Source organism: Artemia sp. Qi Xiang Cuo, chromosome 17, assembly GCF_049724085.1.
Source record: "Artemia sp. Qi Xiang Cuo chromosome 17, ASM4972408v1, whole genome shotgun sequence".
Lineage (NCBI taxonomy): Eukaryota > Metazoa > Arthropoda > Branchiopoda > Anostraca > Artemiidae > Artemia > Artemia sp. Qi Xiang Cuo.
In genome coordinates, this window is record NC_142810.1 from 24,927,997 (window position 1) to 24,948,158 (window position 20,162).

At 35.8% G+C, this 20,162-nt stretch overlaps 2 protein-coding genes across 2 annotated transcripts in view; one reads left to right on the forward strand and one right to left on the reverse strand.

Annotated features, from left to right (window-relative positions):
* LOC148942039 (uncharacterized) overlaps window positions 1–20,162 on the reverse strand; it is a 532,991-nt gene that overhangs the window by 99,333 nt on the left and 413,496 nt on the right. The gene's annotated exons all lie outside the window — the stretch shown is intronic.
* The window catches only part of LOC148942040 (uncharacterized), a 118,700-nt gene that overhangs the window by 39,600 nt on the left and 58,938 nt on the right, over window positions 1–20,162 (forward strand). Inside the window, exon 2 of the mRNA XM_089103424.1 lies at window positions 9,873–10,054. Coding sequence (XP_088959550.1) covers window positions 9,891–10,054 — 164 coding nt within the window. The 5' untranslated portion in view covers window positions 9,873–9,890. The remainder of the gene's footprint in view (window positions 1–9,872; window positions 10,055–20,162) is intronic.

A 20,162-nucleotide genomic window follows, 5' to 3' on the forward strand; every position in this document is an offset into this window, starting at 1 on the left:
AGTGCAAGTGGACATCTTATTGGCAATGTATGCATACGTTGGCATGACAGTGAGGAGTTAAATTCCTTTGGTGTACCCAAGAATTTCCATCATGCAAGTGGTGGATATGCGAGAGTAACATTATCAGAGAAATTAGTAGTCAAAGAGAATGCCAACTTAAAAATAATAGTTGATGAAGAGGGACAACTTCTAGCTAATGGTTCTGGTAGCATGTTAGCCGTTGCTAGATCTTATCGCAATTCTTCCGGTGTTAGCATTCGAATGAAACCAAAAGGAAAAAGAAGACATGCATACAGCTGCATCAACATCATAAATCATATCATGTCAATGTGCCAAAACTGCTATCTATGTAAAAATAATGTGACAATAGACAGTGAAATCGCAGGCAGAATAAAAAGGACATTAGCAGACAATATCATCAATGAATATAAAGATGAATTGACGGAAAGTGAAGCGCAAGTGTACTAATAATGTATAATAATGTATTTAACATATTTTTATATCATTATTCTACATGTCCTTATTTCATTAAAAATATCTTAGGCATTATTTTGTTAAGTGTTCATTATTTTTAGGGTATGCTAGAACGTCAAACGTTCAGAATATCTATTAAGAAGGTCAGAGATGTAAGAAAAATAATTTTAGAGATAATGATACTACTAGCAGGCTCAATTTTTCATAGAAGATAGAAAAGTTCAAGTTCTCTTCTGAATTTTACCAAAGAACACAATTCAATTCTAATTTCACCAGAGAAAATAAAAAGCTTACTCTTCAATTTTAAGTTCACCAAGACATAAAAAATTTAAAGTTCACTTCTAAATTTTTCCGTAGAAGATAGGAAAAGTTATACCATGATAGTGATTATTTTCCATGAAGATAAAAAATTTCACTTTAATTCTAAATTTTCTTAAATTCAATTCCGACCTTTCTCAAAGAGATGAAAAAATTTAAAGTTATATTCCAAATATTTCCCCGGAAGAAGAAAAGTTCAACTTCGATTCTGAATTTTCCCAATGAAAATGAAATAAATTATTGATCAATTCTATTTTCCAAAAATAATATAAAATTTTCCAATTCAATTAAGATTTTTCTAAAAGAGATGAAAAAATTTAAAATATTGTTCCAAATTTTTCTTATAAAATAGAAAAGATCAAGTTCTAATCTGAATTTTACCAAAGAACACAATTCAAGTCTAATTTCTCCAGAGGAAATAAAAAGCTTCCACTTCAGTTTTAAGTTTACCAAGACATTTAGAAATTTAAAGTTCAGTTCTAAATTTTTCCTTAGAAGATAAGAATAGTTATACTTTGATTGTGATTATTTTCTATGAAGATAAAAAGTTTCACTTTAATTCTAAATTTTCTTAAATTCAGTTCCCACCTTTCTCAAAGAGATGACAAAATTTAAAGTTCTGTTCAATATATTTTCTCGGAAGAAGAAAAGTTCAACTTCGATTCTGAATTTTCTCATTGAAAATGAAATAAGTTATTGATCAATTCTATTTTCCCAAAATAATATAAAAATTTTCCACTTCACTTCAGATTTTTCTCAAAGAGATGAAAAATTTAAAATACTGTTCCAAATTTTTCACGGAAGATAGAAAAGTTCAAGTTCTCTTCTGAATTTTAGCAAAGAACACACTTCAATTCTAATTTCTCCAGAGGAAATAAAAAGCTTCCACTTCAGTTCATTATTTCACAAAGACATTAAAAAATTTAAAGTTCAGTTCTAAATTTTTCCTTAGGTGATAGGAATAGTTATACTTTGATTGTGATTATTTTCACGGAAGATAAAAAGTTTCACTTTAATTCTAAATTTTCTTAAATTCAGTTCCGACCTTTCTCAAAGAGATGAAAAAAATTTAAGTTCTGTTCAATATATTTTCTCGGAAGAAGAAAAGTTCAAGTTCTCTTCTGAATTTTCTCAATGAAAAAAAAATTAGTCATTGATCAATTCTATTTTCCCAAAATAATATAAAAATTTTCCACTTCACTTCAGATTTTTCTCAAAGAGATGAAAAATTTAAAATACTATTCCAAATTTTTCATAGAAGATAGAAAAGTTCAAGTTCTCTTCTGAATTTTACCAACAAACACAATTCAATTCTAATTTCTGCAGAGAAAATAAAAAGCTTCCACTTCAGTTTTAAGTTCACCAAGATATAAAAAATTTAAAGTTCTGTTCTAAATTTTTCTGTAGAAGATAGGAAAAGTTCTACTATGATAGTGATTATTTTCCGTGAAGATAAAAAGTTTCACTTTAATTCTAAATTTTCTTAAATTCAGTTCCGACTTTTCACATAGAGATGAAAAAAATTTAAAATTCTGATCCAAATTTTTCATATAATATTGGAAAAGTTATACTTTGATCGTGCAAAGTTCATGTTCTTTACTGAATTTTACCAAAGAACACACTTCAATTCTAATTTCTACAGAGAAAACAAAAATCTTCCACTTCAGTTCATTATTTCACAAAGACATAAAGAAATTTAAAGTTCAATTCAAATTTTTCGGTGGAAGATGGAAAAAGTAATATCATACTTGTGAATATTTTCACGGAAGATAAAAAGTTCTAGTTCTATATTAAATTTTCTCAATGAAGTCAAGGAAAGTTCAAGTTCTCTTCTGAATTTTCTCAATGAAAAAGAAACTGGTCATTGATCATTTCTATTTTTTCCAAATAATATAAAAATTTTACACTTTAGTTCAGATCTGTCTCGAAGAGATGAAAAATCTAAAATACTGTTCTAAATTTTCTCAACGAAGCGAAGAAAAGTTCAAGTTCTCGTCGGAATTTTATCAAAGAACACAATTCATTTCTAATTTCTACAGAGAAAATAAAAATCTTCCACTTCAGTTCTTTATTTCACAAAGGCATAAAAAAATTTAAAGTTCATTTCTAGTTTTTCGATGGAAGATAGAAAAAGTAATACCATACTTGTGCATATTTTCACGGAAGATAGAAAGTTCTAGTTCAATTTAAAATTATGTCATCGAAGTCAAGAAAAGTTCAAGTTCTCTTCTGAACTTTACCAAAGAACACACTTCAATTCTAATTTCTCCAGAGACAACAAAAATCTTCCACTTCAGTTCTTTATTTCACAAAGACATAAAGAAATTTAAAGTTCAATTCTAAATTTTTCGGTGGAAGATAGAAAAATTAATACCATACTTGTGATTATTTTCATGGAAGATAAAAAGTTCTAGTTCAATTTAAAATTTTCTCAATGAATTGAAGAAGAATTCAAGTTCTCTTCTGAATTTTATCAAAGAACACAATTCAATTCTAATTTCACCAGAGAAAATAAAAATCTTCCACTTCAGTTCTTTATTTCACAAAAGACATAAAGAAATTTAAAGTTCAATTCTAAATTTTTCGGTGGAAGATTGAAAAAGTAATACCATACTTGTGAATATTTTCATGGAAGATAAAAAGTTCTAGTTCAATTTTAAATTTTCTCAACGAAGTGAAGAAAATTTCAAGTTCTCTTCTGAACTATACCAAGGAACACACTTCAATTCTAATTCCTCCAGAGACAATAAAAAACTTCCACTTCAGTTTTAAGTTCTCCAAAGATATAAAAGAAATTTAAAGTTCTATTCTAAATTTTTAGATGGAAGATAGAAAAAGTAATACTATGACTGTGATTGTTTTCCAATGAAGGTCAAAAGTTTCACTTTATTTATAACTTTTCTTCAATTCAGTTCTGATTTTTCTCAAAGAGATGAAAAATTTAAAGTTCTGTTCCAAATTTTTCATAGAAGATAGAAAAAGTTATACATTGATTGTGAATATCCGACATGAAGATAAGGAGCATCACTTTAATTCTGAGTTTTCTCGAAGAAGTGCAAAATGTTCAAGTTCTCTTCTGAATTTTCTTAAAGAAGTGAAAAAAGTTAGCTCACTTCTAAATTTTTCATAGAAGACAGGAAAAGTTATACTTTGATCGTGAATATTCGAGTTCTATTCTGAATTTTACCAAAGAACACAATTCATTTCTAATTTCCCCAATAAAAAATTTAAAGTTCAATTCTAATTTTTTCGGTGGAAGATAGAATGAGTATGGTTAGGTTAGCTTAGACTAGATTAAGTTAGGTTAGGTTAGGTTAGGTTAGCCTACGTACGGTTCACTTAGGTTAGCTTAGGTTAGGTGAGAGACATGCAAAAAGTTAGGTGTATGATTAGGTTAGGTTAGGTTAGATTAAGTTAGGTTAGGTTAAGTTAGGTTAGGTTAAGTTAGGTTAGGCTAGGTTAGCCTACGTACGCGCGTCCATGAAAATATTCACAAGTATGGTATTACTTTTTCTATCTCCCACCGAAAAATTTAGAATTGAACTTTAAATTTCTTTATGTCTTTGTGAAATAAAGAACTAAAGTGGAAGATTTTTGTTTTCTCTGGTGAAATCAGAATTGAAGTGTGTTCTTTGGTAAAATTCAGAAGAGAACTTGAATTCTTCTTCACTTCATTGAGAAAATTTTAAATTGAACTAGAACTTTTTATCTTCCATGAAAATAATCACAAGTATGGTATTAATTTTTCTATCTCCCACCGAAAAATTTAGAATTGAACTTTAAATTTCTTTATGTCTTTGTGAAATAAAGAACTGAAGTGGAAGATTTTTGTTTTTTCTGGAGAAATTAGAATTGAAGTGTGTTCTTTGGTAAAGTTCAGAAGAGAACTTGAACTTTCCTTGACTTCGTTGACATAATTTTAAATTGAAATAGAACTTTCTATCTTCGGTGAAAATAATCACAAGTATGGTATTACTTTTTCTATCTTCCACCGAAAAATTAGAATTGAACTTTAAATTTCTTTATGTCTTTGTGAAATAAAGAACTGAAGTGGAAGATTTTTATTTTCTCTGTAGAAATTAGAAATGAATTGTGTTCTTTGATAAAATTCCGACGAGAACTTGAACTTTTCTTCGCTTCGTTGAGAAAATTTGGAACAGTATTTTAGATTTTTCATCTCTTCGAGACAGATCTGAACTCGTTTCATAGTTCAGGTATTTCTCCTTGTCAGCGTTCAACACGACAATGATTTTTTCATGTGCACATACTTTCGTCGAATAATTCATCTTCACTTTTTACAGATATGAATTGTGTGTTGATCCTTCCACTGCGTAAAAAATACTGATTTAATGCATACAATAAACTCGCTAGTGTCGATAACCTGCCATAGAGTACCAGTGGAAAAGCCGCGTCGTGTCCATGAACAAGCACAGAGTACGATTGGTAGACCCGTACGCATATTTCATGTCATTTTAAGATACGCAAAAAGTTAAAAAATACCATGTTAAAAAATTCAAGAAAGTATTTATGAATTGGGGAGGGGACTCTTTGAGGTTGGAAAATGGGTTTAGTAATGACATTATGAATGTAACTTGTTCAGAAAGGATATAATAAAGCCATAAAAAAATATTAAAAAATGGCGCGGGGACGCTTTGGGGGGGCCCGGGAGGGTGTTTGGGGGACCCTTGGGAGAGGGTGCCCTTCTGTGATCGAAATTTTTACTTTTAGTTTACTTTTTTTGCGGCGCATCCCTGCGGCGCATCCTGCGGCGCTTCCCTGCGGTGCCTCCCGGCTGCGCATCCCCTGCGGCGCTTTCCTGACCCGCGGCGCATCCCTGCGGCGCATCCTGCGGCGCTTTCCTGGCCCAGCGGCGCATCCCGGCGGCGCTTCTCTGGTGTGGGGGACCTTGGGGGACGGGGGGTGGGCCTTGGGGGCACAGGGAGGGCGTTGGGGGCACAGGGTGGACCTTGGGGGTCCGGGGGGCAGTTGGGGGCCAGTGGGGGCCGGGTGGCGGCCGGGTGGCCCCGGGGTGGTCCGGTGGGCGGTGGCTGGCCCTTGGGGGGGCGCGGTGTTGGCCTGGGTGGGTGGGGGGGGGTCTTTGGGGGCGCCGGGGGTTCTTTGGGAGCTTGGGGGACTTTTGAGGACCGGGGGCTTCCTTCGGGGTTGGCTAGGAGGATTGGAACCCTTTGGGTTGGGTTAGAGGACCTCACAACACTGTTCAAATGAAACTTGTGTATTATAACGACCACAGAGTTTCACCATTAAATTCTCTTCTAAAATCTCTTCCAAAATATTCTTTTAAAATGTCTCTATCTGTTTCGCCGAAATAATTCCATAACCTGTCTAAAACGGTTTCGCCCAAATAATCCCTAAACGTAAATTCAGCGTATTCCTATGTTATTGGCATCTCTGCACTAACGCATTTCAAATTAATAAGAAACCTGAGTCCCGCGCTAAAACATTTCATCGCTAAGATGTTTCTTGGAGAACTGTTTCCATGGCCTTTGGTTATTAATATCTTTTGGAGTTCGACCAGTAGAACTGTTCCCGAGGCAAAGACATTAATGACTTGGATCTATTCCTGGAGAAATGTTTCTAGGCGAAAATTTTTAAAGTCTGACAGATGATGTCATTGATTGATTGATCTGTCAAGAAAGGGAAATTAATTTGTTGTTTTTAAGGGGAATTATTGATTCACGATAGGTGAATTGAGGTCGACAGCACAGGTGTTCCAAGGTCGATGTTGTTGTTGTTGTAAGTGCACGCTCTCAGCGAATGTCAAGGTCAATGTTGTTGTTGTTGACACACTTTGATTACGCAATCAAGTTCTCGGGCCAGGCTAGCCAAACAATCTCATAGCATTCGCGTCAAGCATGTCCATTCTCACTGACAACGAACAAACATAAAACAGGAACATAAATTGCTGTTGTCATCCTTAAATGTGAGAAAGTTCATGTTTTTCCATTCTCACTGACAAAAACCATAAAAACATCAAATAAATGTGAGAAAGATTCTGTTTTTCAAATTCTCACTGACAAAAACCATAAAACATCCATAACATTGTTCCCGTTAGAATTCAATGCGCATGTGCAACCTTCGCCCCGGAGTTATTACACATAGAAACATCAAATAAATCGACCTTGGAAAAAGAGGTCATTGACCGATTACGCAATCAATTTCTCAGAAATTATCTCCCCTAGGGACTCTATGCCCATATATGGTGTAGGGTCACGAGTCGGACCCCCATTTCTACTAATGTTGTGCATTATTTAGCTATAATCAAATAATTACATTGGTTGGTTCATTTTGTATGCTTTTTTCTGAATATAGGCTACTTATTGCTTCCGTCACAATTATCTCATTCCAGAGGATGAGGTTTAGCCCATTTCACGAAAATCTGTTTTAGCCCATTTCACAAAAAAACTCTTGTAGCTTATTTCAGGTCCCAATCGTAGACAAACTAATTAGTTTTTTTTTCCCTGGATTTTTCTTGAACCAATACTTAGGGATAAAAGTTTCAAGCCAATCAGAAAAGTGTTTTGCTTCATTTTCAGGGGCTTGTGTCTCTAATTTAAAGTTTATTTCTTTACACTAGGGTTACTTTTGCTCAGGAACTTACAGGTTCATGTTTCAGCCCATTTGGAGAAAACAAGTTAACTCTTTTTGGGCTAAGCAGTAGTTTTTATTTATTTATTTATTTTTTGCATTGGGGTCCTTTTGGCCCAGGGCTTAGAGATGTAGGCCTAAGTGCGAATCCTTTCAGAAAAAAACAGTTTTTTATATCTTCCCTTTTTTGAACAGGGGGGGGGAGGCTTGCATCAATTTATATTTTATATTTGTGCGTCATCGGCCACCGGGCCCAGTAATGGAGGGATAAAAACTTAAGGCACAGTTTTAAGAAAAAATTGTTAGTTTTTTGGGCAAACGAGTATGCCTATAATTGTTTCTTGTGTAGTAGGGTCCCTTCGGTCCAGGAACTTAAAGGCATAAGCTTCAATCTGACCTGATAATATTGAGATTCCCTCGCCCAATGGACTGATTGGTGTAAGTTTAAAATCAATGAGAGCCAAATAGTTTTCTGGCCCCTTTTTAGGCCTGCTACTTCCCTCGTCCAGAAAAAGTCTTTCCACGCAAGGGTCCTTTTGGTGCAAGGACTTGTTGATTTGGTTTTCTAGCTGTTTGGGAAAAAAGGGGTTTTTAACCCCTGTTCTTGGTTTAACTCCTTATTTAGTGTAGTTTTTTTCTTTTTACCAGCATTGGGTTCCTTGTGGCCCAACATCTTCTTGCTTTGTTGGTTGTGGAGGCGTGTTTCTAAATAATAATTGACGTTGAAGGGAGTGTGTGGCCGATGCCTCACTTTTGGACCCTTAATTACTAAGACTGAATTCTTTATGCTAGTTTCGACATAGTGTAGCATGTCCTCCTTGCGACTGCAAAGCGGGATCAGTCCTCATAATTTGGCTTTTTATGCTTCATAAATACCAAGGTATTGTACCTATTTCTACTCCTGATCGATCAAGGATCATTCAGGGAATATAAGAAGAAAACTAAAAGTAAGGCCCTGGTGCGAAGCCTCCTCACCTTAACTCCAATAATCAGTATTAAACATAAAACCCTCTTCTTAGTTTTGTTCTTCTTTTGAATAGAAAGTAAAGAAAAAAGACAGAATAAAGGCAGATATCATGTTTCTGTTGTTCTTTGAATGCATAAAAGTAGGAACAGAAGAAAAACGCAAGTTTAATAACAGATGGTTTGTATCTTTTGCTGGTTCATTAGAAAACAACCAGGGTAGAAGTAATGAATTCTTTTTTCTATTCAATCTACTAAACAAAAGGGGGAGGGTATATTAGGCTTTGCCTCCTCTTGTTTCACCAGAGGGACCCTGGATATACACAGAGAGTCGACAGTACTCCCTCTAACGTTTTGGTACTCATATATTTTGCCCATAGGGCTAGACTATTGTACTGGATGGCTTTAAATCCTGCTAGTTGGTTCACCAAAGCTAATTCTTGGTCTTCCTCTTCCTTCAATTTTTCTCTTGCTACCACTTCAGTACCATTCTCCAGAGTCTGTCTTTTACCATATGAATAACATGCCCCAACTAGCCCATCTTTGCTGGCGTATGACATCTGCTATTAGGGGCAGACATGATATTGGGCAAACTGTCTAGCTGGTAACATGGTTTCTCTGGCTATTGTTGAATATCCTGCAAAGACAGTTCTTCTCTAAACATAGGACCCCTCTTTACCTTCTACTGGAGTAGATTTCAGCAATACTAGCTGTAAAGAAATGGGAGAGGATGGTTTAGAACAGCCCCATATTCATTTTCTGGGAGAACTTTTCAATTGCCAAATTGGCTTTAGTTGATTAGAAGCTCCATTGGCCTATCCAATTCTAGACTGCACCTCCTTCTTACTGCATCCTATTTGCTAGACTGAACTTTCAAGGTATTTCAGCTCTGCCACCTGCTCTATTGCTTTGTCACTGCATATTATGCCCTTTGGTTAGCCAGTCACTGATTTGATTATTTTTCGAGTTGATCTTAAGGACCTTGAGTTGATCTCTATGATTGCAGTGAAAAGACCCTAAATCCTTCTCTTCTTGTCCTCTATCAGAGCGGCGTTGTTGGTAAAAATCTATATCTGCTAGTTGTTTGTTGTCTCAGATTTAAATGCCGAAGCTGATGAAATCCCTGAGCACATAATAGCTACAAGTACAAAAAGAGAGTGGATAATACACATCCCTGTTTAACTCTGAAAATTATATGTTTATACTTAGTATTCCCTTGATGGTTCCAAACACAACACTGAGGGTTTTCGTTCAGAGCAATGATGAAAGATTTATCTGGAATATGGTAATAATCGAAGATTTCCACACAAACATTTGATGGATTGAGGTAAATTGGTGCTACTAAATCAGATACCATTTCAATCTATACTTATGACTGTTATGTAATATATTTTTTTACTTATTGTTGGCATTTATTGTCGAGGTTGTATTATCTCCATACTTCAACGGTTCATTACATTTAATATAAGATTGTTGAGGTTGATCATAACCTAAATAATGGCTTTTTCCAGGTCCAAGGAGGCTGAAAAATGAATTCATGGTGGATGAGTGAATACCCGTCACATCCATTACCACATGCCTCCACTTCTACTCAAAACACGTTCAACATAAATCTAGGAGGAAGAGCATTTGGTACACCGTGGTCAGTAACTCCTCCTTCTCAGATGCCTTGGAGTTCCCAACCTGTGCAAAGGTAGTTTGTTACAATAGCATTGGATTAATTTTGTTTTGTTACAATTCCTTGTGAAACAGCGTTGATTAGTCTACTTAAGATTGCGAACTCGTTGTAAAAATACCCTTGCCCTATAGTATGTCTAATCACTGACTGTCCATCGTTTTGGTATGTATAATTTATGTTTTTTTTGTATAGAGCAGAGTTTAAACTGGAGGTTTTCTTTTCTATTTGGGCTCTATTAACGTGTGGGATTATATTGTAGTTTGAACAAGCAGTACAAGCCATAAGACTTATTGGCAAATTTCTTTTTGTATTTTATGTATTTTTTAATTAAATGATCTTTCTCTCTCTGCAATTTTAAAACTAAAAACTTGTGAAATAATCACAATCAACTAAAGGCCCTCGACCCTTTTTTTTTTTATAGAATACTCTGGCACAGAATGGTTTCATCTATTTTAGATCACTGATTGTACAATAATACATAGGGGTATGTTCCATCTTCGTTAAATCGGAACTATCTGCTAGTATAGCTAGATATTATGAATTGCTAAATCCTAAAACATACAACTGGAGATATGTATTTTAATCAAAGCACTTTAGTAAATACCAAATAAACTAAATACCGATCTACTAAGATTTTTATTTGTCAATCAGTTTTAGAATAGACCCCTGCTCTAATTTTGAAACAAATCCTTCCCCCCCCCCCAGTGGCCCTATTTTTGGAAATTGCTGCTACTGCAGCTACCAATAAACTTGAGCGTCTATGTTGAATGTCGAGAGAATGAAATCTAAAATGTAAGCTATTGGTTTAACATTGGCGCTTATTGGGCCTTGTTTTAAAACAGAGTATCATACTTAAAAGTAATTATAACGGTTATAACATACCATAACAAGTATATCAATTATCTTGATTTGTATTTGAGATTATTTTTCTGTTTTGTCCTGTATATTAACGAAATATTGTTATTCTTTCAGTTCTACTTTTTTACTATTGCTATGTACTCTAAGCATCTATAGCGAATCCTTAAATTTTTTTTTTATTGTTTGCAATAAAAATGCTTTGACGATTCTACTTGTCTATCTGTATACTTAAGGGACCCCCCTTCCCCCGAGATGTGCAACTGCTGACATTTTTGCTTGCTGCTTTCCTGCTTGCATTACTATGATCTTCATCGTTAAAAGTTTTTAGAATGACCTCACGGATGTGAAGTCATTGAGGAGAGATATAGTGTCATTCCCCTCCTCTATCAAGGTTCTAATATTAATAAAGTAGCCTGTATGTTAAAATGGCTTCTTGCAAATGTGGTTAGAACTGGATTTTTCTCTGTTGTACTAAAATGAAAGTTAGGAATAAAAAAAAAAAAAAATGGTGAATTTCAGTTTTGCTTCTGAGCTAAGCACTAAAACGTGCCCGGATGTGCCACTCTTTTATATTTTCTACATTCTGTGCTTGATTCTTGTCTGATTCCTGTCGCTATAACTTTGGATGTCCGTAAAGCTTTCGATACGTCGACCCACCAAGTTGTGGTCTCTAAGTTGTCTCACCTCAGAGTATAAGAAAGAATTCTAGCCCTTGGTTTGATTCTTATTTGTCTGGAAGGGATGTCTATATCGATCCTATTTTTTGCTCACCGTCTCAAGTTGAGTTTCTGTATGATGTCCAGCAAGGTTTGGCTCTAAGGCCAGTTTTGTTCTTAATCTGTATCAACGATAATATTGTTGATGTATGCACAGAAAACCAACATTTTATTGTGATCTATGAAACACCCAATATTTCATTCAAAAATTGGAAAAAAATGATCCCACTAGATTTTGAAAAATACCCTGTATACCCCTCCGACCATCGCCCATTATTGTCGTTAATTGACTGAGAAAAAACCCTCTCTTTAGACCTATTGTTTTGGTATGTCTGGTTCTTAGGCATTCTTCCTAATTTTTAGTAAAACTTGAGCCTGTGGTACCTTGTTAGAACCAGATCCGCACCCTGATTTTTAATAGGAGCCACAAAGTTGGTATGTGGTCATTTCAAAACTACATACCCCCTCCCCCTCTCTCTCTCCCTACTTAGTTTTATCCCGAAAAAAGGCAGGGGCATTACATTTTATTTGAAACTAAATCACGTGAGGAATCATAATCTAAATTGTTGGATGCATAAAGTAGGCCCAGACAATTTTTTAGAATAATGTTAACGCATTGTTTGAACCAGAGTCATGCGATGATTTTAATCCTTACAGTCTTAGGACCAAGATAGGTCCAAAACCCCCCTTCAACATCTTGTCCCTCTCATATTCAACTTTATAGTAGAAAGGTAGCTATTTTCCACCTTGTTTCATGATTTCCGTTCCATACAATTTATCATAAAATGGGTTTATGCTCCAATACGCCTCCCCTGTCTCTCCGCCATCATTTTAACAAAAACATGGAAACGTTGTGTGTGAGTTTAACGAACACCCCAAAAAGTAAAAACTTGTCCGAGGGGGAGGTAAAAGTAGGGGAGACCCGCCCACGTTCATCACTTTTTTAGACAATAATTTTTTTCTACTATGCTTGTCAACCTACAGTAAACTTTTTCCCACCAAAATGTACCTACACATTCAGGACATCAAGCAAAATTTTGATATTTTTTTAGCCTATCAGTTATAGCCATAATTCAAACAAGAATGACATTGGTCAGATATGGCGAACCTGTACGACCCCGGTACAGCTTCGCCATCCCCCAGTTCTGGTTCGCCAAGCATTGAAAACCACTTTTAAAAAAATCAGAAAAGCCATTCTCATTTAAGAATATGTTTAATACTCATCAGCTATTGGTATAAGAAAATTTAATACAGGTAACTCATATTATATTTGTCTGATCATTTTATATTGTATGCGAAAAGATCGACACCAAATGTCAGCTTTTCTGATTGCCTTTTAGTCCCTCCACATGAGACGGGTTGATCAAGTTTAATTTCCACTGATTGTCTCTCTACAAAAGCCTGTTCATCTGTATAAACAAACTTGTTTGGTTCAACCTTTTTGAGAAATTTAACATCAAGATCATCACCATTGATTTCTAGCACTGACGCAATATAGTATGTTTTCCCGCTTATTTTCCCATCGATTCCAGTGAGAATGAAATGACCGACTGTAGTCTTTGCAGATCTGTCAGTTTCCGTCTTAACATTGCCAACATTAGAGTCTTGTCGCAGCAACACTTAGAAACAACTACAAATTCTTAAAAGCAGCTGTTCTACTAAAATGTTTCGCGATACAGCTTTTTGTCTGGTCACTTATATTGATTTGCAACTGTTTTGCTTAATTTCTTAATTTCTAGCACGCATTGTTTGTTGTTTTTCTTCTCCACCTCGTGCTGAATTATGTCTTTTAATGGAGTATCTGTTAGGATTTTTGTTTTCTTTCTATTTGCTGTTCTTCTTTTCTGCTTCCTGGGAGATCCTTTCGGCAATGAGAAAAGATCTATAATTTCTGAATAGCTATCGTTAACAGAACCAGACATTGTAACAGGCAGCTGTTCTGGACTCGAGTTTCTCAGGGGTGGTTCACTTGCACATGGTGCTTCTGAATATCGCGCAGAGGTACCTTCTGATCTGAAAGGGGCTAGTGGCGGTTATTCTGCTCTATCGGACATGGATGAACTTAGGTCTTCATTGTCTTTAAAAATTTCTTGGTTGAATGGATGACTTCCTGCGCAGCAGAGACCGCTGATTATGCTTTCTTGAGTAAACGCCTTGAAGTAAGATGAGCCAAGAATCTCTGCGACATTAGCAATGGCTATGGTTTCGCATTTGCTTCTGCTCATAAAAGCTGCGGCTTCTCGATTGTAGTATGTCTTAATCGGAAACATAACGGAGCGATCAAAAGGCTTCAGTTTATGAGTCGTATGTGAGGTCTCGGCTAAAAGATTAACACCATTCTCCTTAGCCAGCTCAAGCAGATCGCTAGAATATCTGGTAATATTATTGTCCAAAATAAGAAGAACAGGTTTTGATTTTGTTGGTTTTACATGACTAATAAAGTGGTTCAGCCAAATGACAAAGAGCTTGGTCGTCATCCATCCAGAAGCTTTTTCATTTCCGAATCCAATGGTCCCTGGTGGAGCTCCCTTTAGTAGGATATCAGGGCACGTTTTTCTGGGAAAAATCATCATTGGAGGAACAGTATTTCCAATAGCGCTAACACAGACACTAAGCGTGATATTCTGCCCTCTTTCGCCAGACGTTACCTTTCCGACTTGCCTTTGGCCCTTTTCAGCAATGACAGTGCCTGGCTTGTGAACAGTCGATAATCCTGTCTCATTGACGTTCCAAATATTTTCTGTGCTAAAGCAGTGACGATCGTATAGAGTATAAAGATTTTTAAAGAACTGCTGAACTGTAAAGCGGTTGAAGTCAGTATCCCTTCCCATAATTATAGCATCTGCCAGTCAGATTGTAAGCTTGGGGTATCTCTGCGTAAATCCCCTATACTAATCCTCTCCCGCAGCTTGATTTTTCTCACCACATGTCCATGAATCTAGAATTTTAAGCTGCTTTGACGTGGCGTATTTGTTACAAAGTTGACGTAGCTCGAGTGGTGATAGTCCATAATGCATATTGCATATTATTTGCAGGTATTTGACAAGATCCCGTTCTTGTCCGTCGGTAAAAATTCTAAGAGTGGTTTATCGTGGTGAAAAAAGAGAGAGAGACAAACCTCTAACCTCCAACCCGTTCTTGCTGATTCTTTTCACATAATCTCGTAAGGTTCCACGAGGAATCTGGTATTTTCTTGAAGCTGTTGCCTTTGGAACTTGCTTCTCAATGACTTCTAGCACAGCTTCACGAAGCAGTTCTGGTTCAGTCGTACCTTTTTTCCTTTTTGTAGCAGGCTTTGGCGTTCGCATGATGTCTGAAAACAAAAGAAAATATACTGTTAATAAAATACAGAATAGTGCACCAATACGCTTGATGTAACATTGAAGATTTTTGCAGAAGAAGTTTAGCCTACATGTCCAGTCTTAAATTTTTCAAAGTTTTTAGCCTTGTATTTTGTCATGATGTATAACCTACTTATTTTGGCAAGGAAACAACATTGACTACTTCAAACTTTAGAATATGTTAGTTGGATTGCCCAGTTTGTTTTTAACAGAAATATAATGTGTTCTGAGCTTGAAAGATCAAATAAAATTTTAAGAGGTCTTTTTTACGTAGTAACCTCAAGATAATACGTTTCGTCTCAATATTCTTCGTCGAATGTTACATCAACATAACAAACTCTTAAATTTCGAATCAATGTCGCAACTTCTGGGCATGCAAATCGACTCGATCCAATTGTTGGATCGTAAAATACAGAATATTACTAGTAAAATACACAATATTTCTGAAAAATACAGAACTAGTAAAATACAGAATAGTACAACAACACATAACAAAATACTACACAGAAAACAAAATGAAAGCTCACCAGCCCAGGTTCACCAGCCATGGTTCGCCGTACCCTAGGCTGGCGAACCTGAGCAGGAAATTTGTGGCGAACGTGGGCAGAGGGTCATCTACATGAAGTTTTGGTCTAATCTGTAATTCTTGATAGATGGCGCCAAATGCTTTTGAGGAGAGTGGTAGCATAAACTGAGAGATATATTAGGTAACAGACAATTACCAAATCTTTTCAAATAGCTTTTTTTCTAAGACATAAAATATAGCATTCTGCAGGAAAAAAATATACCAATTATTAAAAAAATTTACTTACAACTGAAGGCAAATTATCTGCACTAATAAAGTATCGCTAGTAGATGGCTCTTCCATTGGCAAAGTTTCCTGGGTTTTGAACGCTATGTGTTCGAGTAATTTTGAAAAGACGAACCTGGGCCGTGGTGAAGGTGAGCTGGTCTCCCCACTAAGACAAGAAAAGAAACAAAAACTAAAAAGTAACCAGTTCACAATGCACTTCCTAATCAGAACCATGGCCTCTCCTAATCCGGTCAGTAACTGATTCCAGTCAGTTACCTAATGAGAACCATGGCCTCGCTTAGCAGAAAGGTAGCCATTTTTCTTTTAAAAGCAAAAAGCATGGAACGTCGCACCTTGCTTGAAGCGTAATCAAACAAGAATTTCCGGTGTGTATTATTGGAAGCACAAAGAGGGCATGTTGCCCCTCCCCCTCCCGGTTGACTGACGAGGACGATCTTTGGCAATCGGTCATCCCTCATCCGTAAAACGTGTCCCACTCATCTCAACCCTTCCCTCACTATATCCCTACAAAGTAGATTGAACTAAATTTTTCGTACAGCTTACTCTTTGAAACTCGGACTCTTTGACTCTTTGAAACTTTTTACTCTTTGATAGTACACCCAAGTGTACTATCACCTGCAAATGCGAATAACACTGGTTCTTGAGCTCCCTCACTAGGTGGGATAGAATTATGATCACAAATAGAATAGCAAATTCGTTTAGTTTGTTCAGATACAGCAATGAAAAGATCATTGATGAATACAAGGAATAAAACAGGTCCTAGGATAGATCCTTGAGGGACACCAAAATCAACACGGAATTGATTTTGAAGCCGAGGGTCAATACTCATAGGTGTTTCAGACAAATAAGTTTCAAATCAATGATAACCATTTCCCCGTGTCCCTATGTGTTCCATCTTAGAGAGCAGGATAGTGTGTGATATGCTGTCAAACTTTTTTTTGACATCAAGGGAAATTGCAGCTTGAATTCTACAAGCATCAAGTGCCTTGTGAATGAACATTAGCAAGGCTATGCAAGCATGTTCTGTTGATTGTTTAGGGTGAAAATTTGAGGATTGTAATGGAAAAATTGTTCTTTTATCAAGAAACGACCGAAGTCTATAGTACATACAATTTTCAAAAATTTTTACTAAAGGCTGATAAAAGAGAAATTAATCGATCATTATAAGGATCATCTCTAGAACCACCCTTATGGAGAACAACTAATCAGGCAGATTTTAGGGCACTAGGAAAAGTTCCATTCAGAAATGATAAGTTCACAAGAACTATGAGAGGAGATAGAATAGAGGGTAATATAAACTTTAAAGCCTTGGCAGGATTTTGGTCTGGTCCACAAGAGGAAGATTCTATTAGCTCAGAGACGATTCTTTGGACTTCAAACTCAAAGACAGGATCTAAAGCCATCAATTTCTGACAAGAAGGACCTAGGTATTTTTTAAAAAACATTAGTAGAAGAAGCACTGATAAAAATATCATCAGAAATTTATTTCTCTGTGGATTCAAAGTAAGAGCAAAATTCATCCATTATGACCTTACTATTAGTTATTATTGCCCTCTTAGAAATTAATTTATTTGGCTAGTTATTTCTTTTGGAATTGGGATAAAGAACTGTTTTTATAAGTAGCCAGGTTTTTCTCATATTCTAGCCCAATTGGGAGAATATGTGGGGGTAATAGATACACTTGCCTTTATGAACTAAAGAGTTTAGTAGATTTTACATTTTTTTTATACTTTTCAAGATGATGATGAGATTTAGAGGACTTAAAATGCCTTCAACAAACAAATGTTTCTTTTTGTACTTTTAAGAAGAGCTACAGTCATCCAAGAGATACGAGGAACTGAAGGCTTGGAGCTTTTAGAAGCTGAGGTTGCACAGCAACTATCAACAAAGGCTTTTTTGACCAAATCATAAGATGTACCTGCTGCTACTGCTATTAATACTACTGCACTACTGTTAATACTGCTAATAATAATACACCATTACTGCTACTACCGTTCCTACTACTACCACTACTACTATGATACTAGTAACATTAAGGCCAAGCGTATGAAGTTGAAATTTGACAGGAAATTGAGGGTGAGTTTGAACTAAACCAAGACGCAGTATGTGCGTGCAGATTGTCAAAAGGGCGTATCTCAAGAATAGATTTGGGTATTAAGTTGGAATTTTCTTAGAATACTTAAAGGGGAAGGTCAATTGACAAAAAGGTAATATATGTATGTCACTACTAACACTACTACCACTGTTCAAGTTCTTTATTAATCAATGAAAAATGTTTTGACAAAACTATTAAATCAATGACCCACAGGGAGAATAACTTGTGTGTGGGTTTATATACACTCAACAATGAATAATTAATACTATCTTCATATACTGGAATAGACAGATTGCTCTTCAACTCTCCGGATGGTAACAACAAACAAAATCCGAATAAAATCAAAATAACCAAATAAATACAGTGAAAGGAGGAGCATCCACCCCGGAAAATAACTCAAATTAAGAATGACTGATTAGGTGATTCATTAATCTAATTTTATTATTAACCAACTAATTATTCAAATATATAAAACTATGAAATTTATTCCAATTATATGTAATACTATGCCTTGGTGAAAAACGGGACCTTTCAGATTTTATTAAAGCCTGACGGACTACAGAACTGTCACAGGTCCAATATGCATGCAAAACCTGATTATCATCCTGAACAAAATTAGTATGCAAATAAAAATACTCTGGCAAAAGACCTTGAACGAGTTTAATCATATAAAGTACAGAATGGAAAGAAGGGAAAGATCCAGTGGAAGGATATTTAAAATTTGATACATACTTTTTGTTGACGATTTACCAGGGTAAGAAAACGGGCTAGGCATGCAATTTTTCAATAGACGCAGAGCTTTATTTTGTTGCCTTTGAAGAGGAAGAATATGAGTTTTAGAAGTATTAAAACAAATTACATGTCAGTAATTCATATATAAATGCGCTTGAAATAGACAATTTTACTTTAAGGCAAAAAACTGCAGAATGAATGTTAGACGATCCATCAATCCAATATGTCGTTTCAGATCTATTCAAAGATAAATTGCATGGCTTTTAAATGATAAACTTGAATCCAGTATGATCCTGAGATATTTAATATCATCAACTCTATCAATTTCAATGGGTAGGCCTTGAATATTAATCATCATAATTTTCGATGCTGTTTTCCCAGTACGAGAGAAGATGGTGAAATTTGTCGTAGTACAATTAATAGTCAATTTATTTCTCGGAAACCATAAGATAAGCCTCGACAGTGCTAATTCCAACCTAAGCTTCAAAGATCTAGAGTCGGGGCTGCTGACATTGCATGCCGTGTCATCGGCAATATTAAGGCCAATATCTTTGATGCTATTACTGATACCATTAACATAGATAAGAAATAGGAGTGGACCCAAAATAGAGCCTTGTGGAACTCCAACTGACTGAGATTGAGATACTGATGAGGAAGAAGTATCACCTCCGTCTACATACTGATTTCGGTGTTTTAGATATGACATTACTAAGTCATTAGCTAGGCCTCTTATGCCGCAGTTATCAAGTTTAGTATGCAATATTTTGTGGGAAATCGTATCAAATGCCTTTTTAATGTCAATAAAAATTGTAGCAGGAATATCACCTTTGTCGAGGGCGTCATAAACAAACTGAGTCATTGCCATAATAGCATGCTCAGTAGAGTGAGACTTCCGGAACCCAAATTGCATCGGACTAAGAAATGTAGATTTCATTAGAAAGCTGACTATACGGTTATATAGGCACTTTTCGAGCAACTTCCCAAATGTAGACAGGATCGAAATCGGCCGATAGTTTGTTGGGTTCTTCGGGTCTCCTCCTTTATACAAAGAGATAATTCCTGCAGACTTGAAATAAGAAGGACATCTTCCGGTTTTAAAACAGAGGTTGAACACATGGGAAAGCGGGTTTACAATATTTGGTGCTATGCCCTGAATCAGATTAGTCGATGACCCATCAATCCCTTCCGAAGACCCATTCTTTAAAAGATTTGTTGTAAGTAAAAGTGCATCTGGGGTTACAGGAGTAAGAAAAACGGAGGAATTGTGAGACGGGGGTAAATATGATTGAAAGTCCTCTCCAGTTTCATTATCCAGATGACGGGCCAGGTTGTTTCCAGTAGATGACGCAGTTTACTCGCCAATTTTTGCAAAGTGTATATTTAATGCATTGATAACTTCCACTTTCCCTGTAGCAAGTTTAGTTCCATCTTCAGCTATTAATTTATCAGGAAGATCATGGGTCTTATGCTTTCCTAAGCACTTATTAATTATTTCCAATGTCTTCTTGGGGGACCCTTCTGCTTCAAAAAATGCTTCGGCGAAGTAATGACTTTTTGCTGCTCTTAA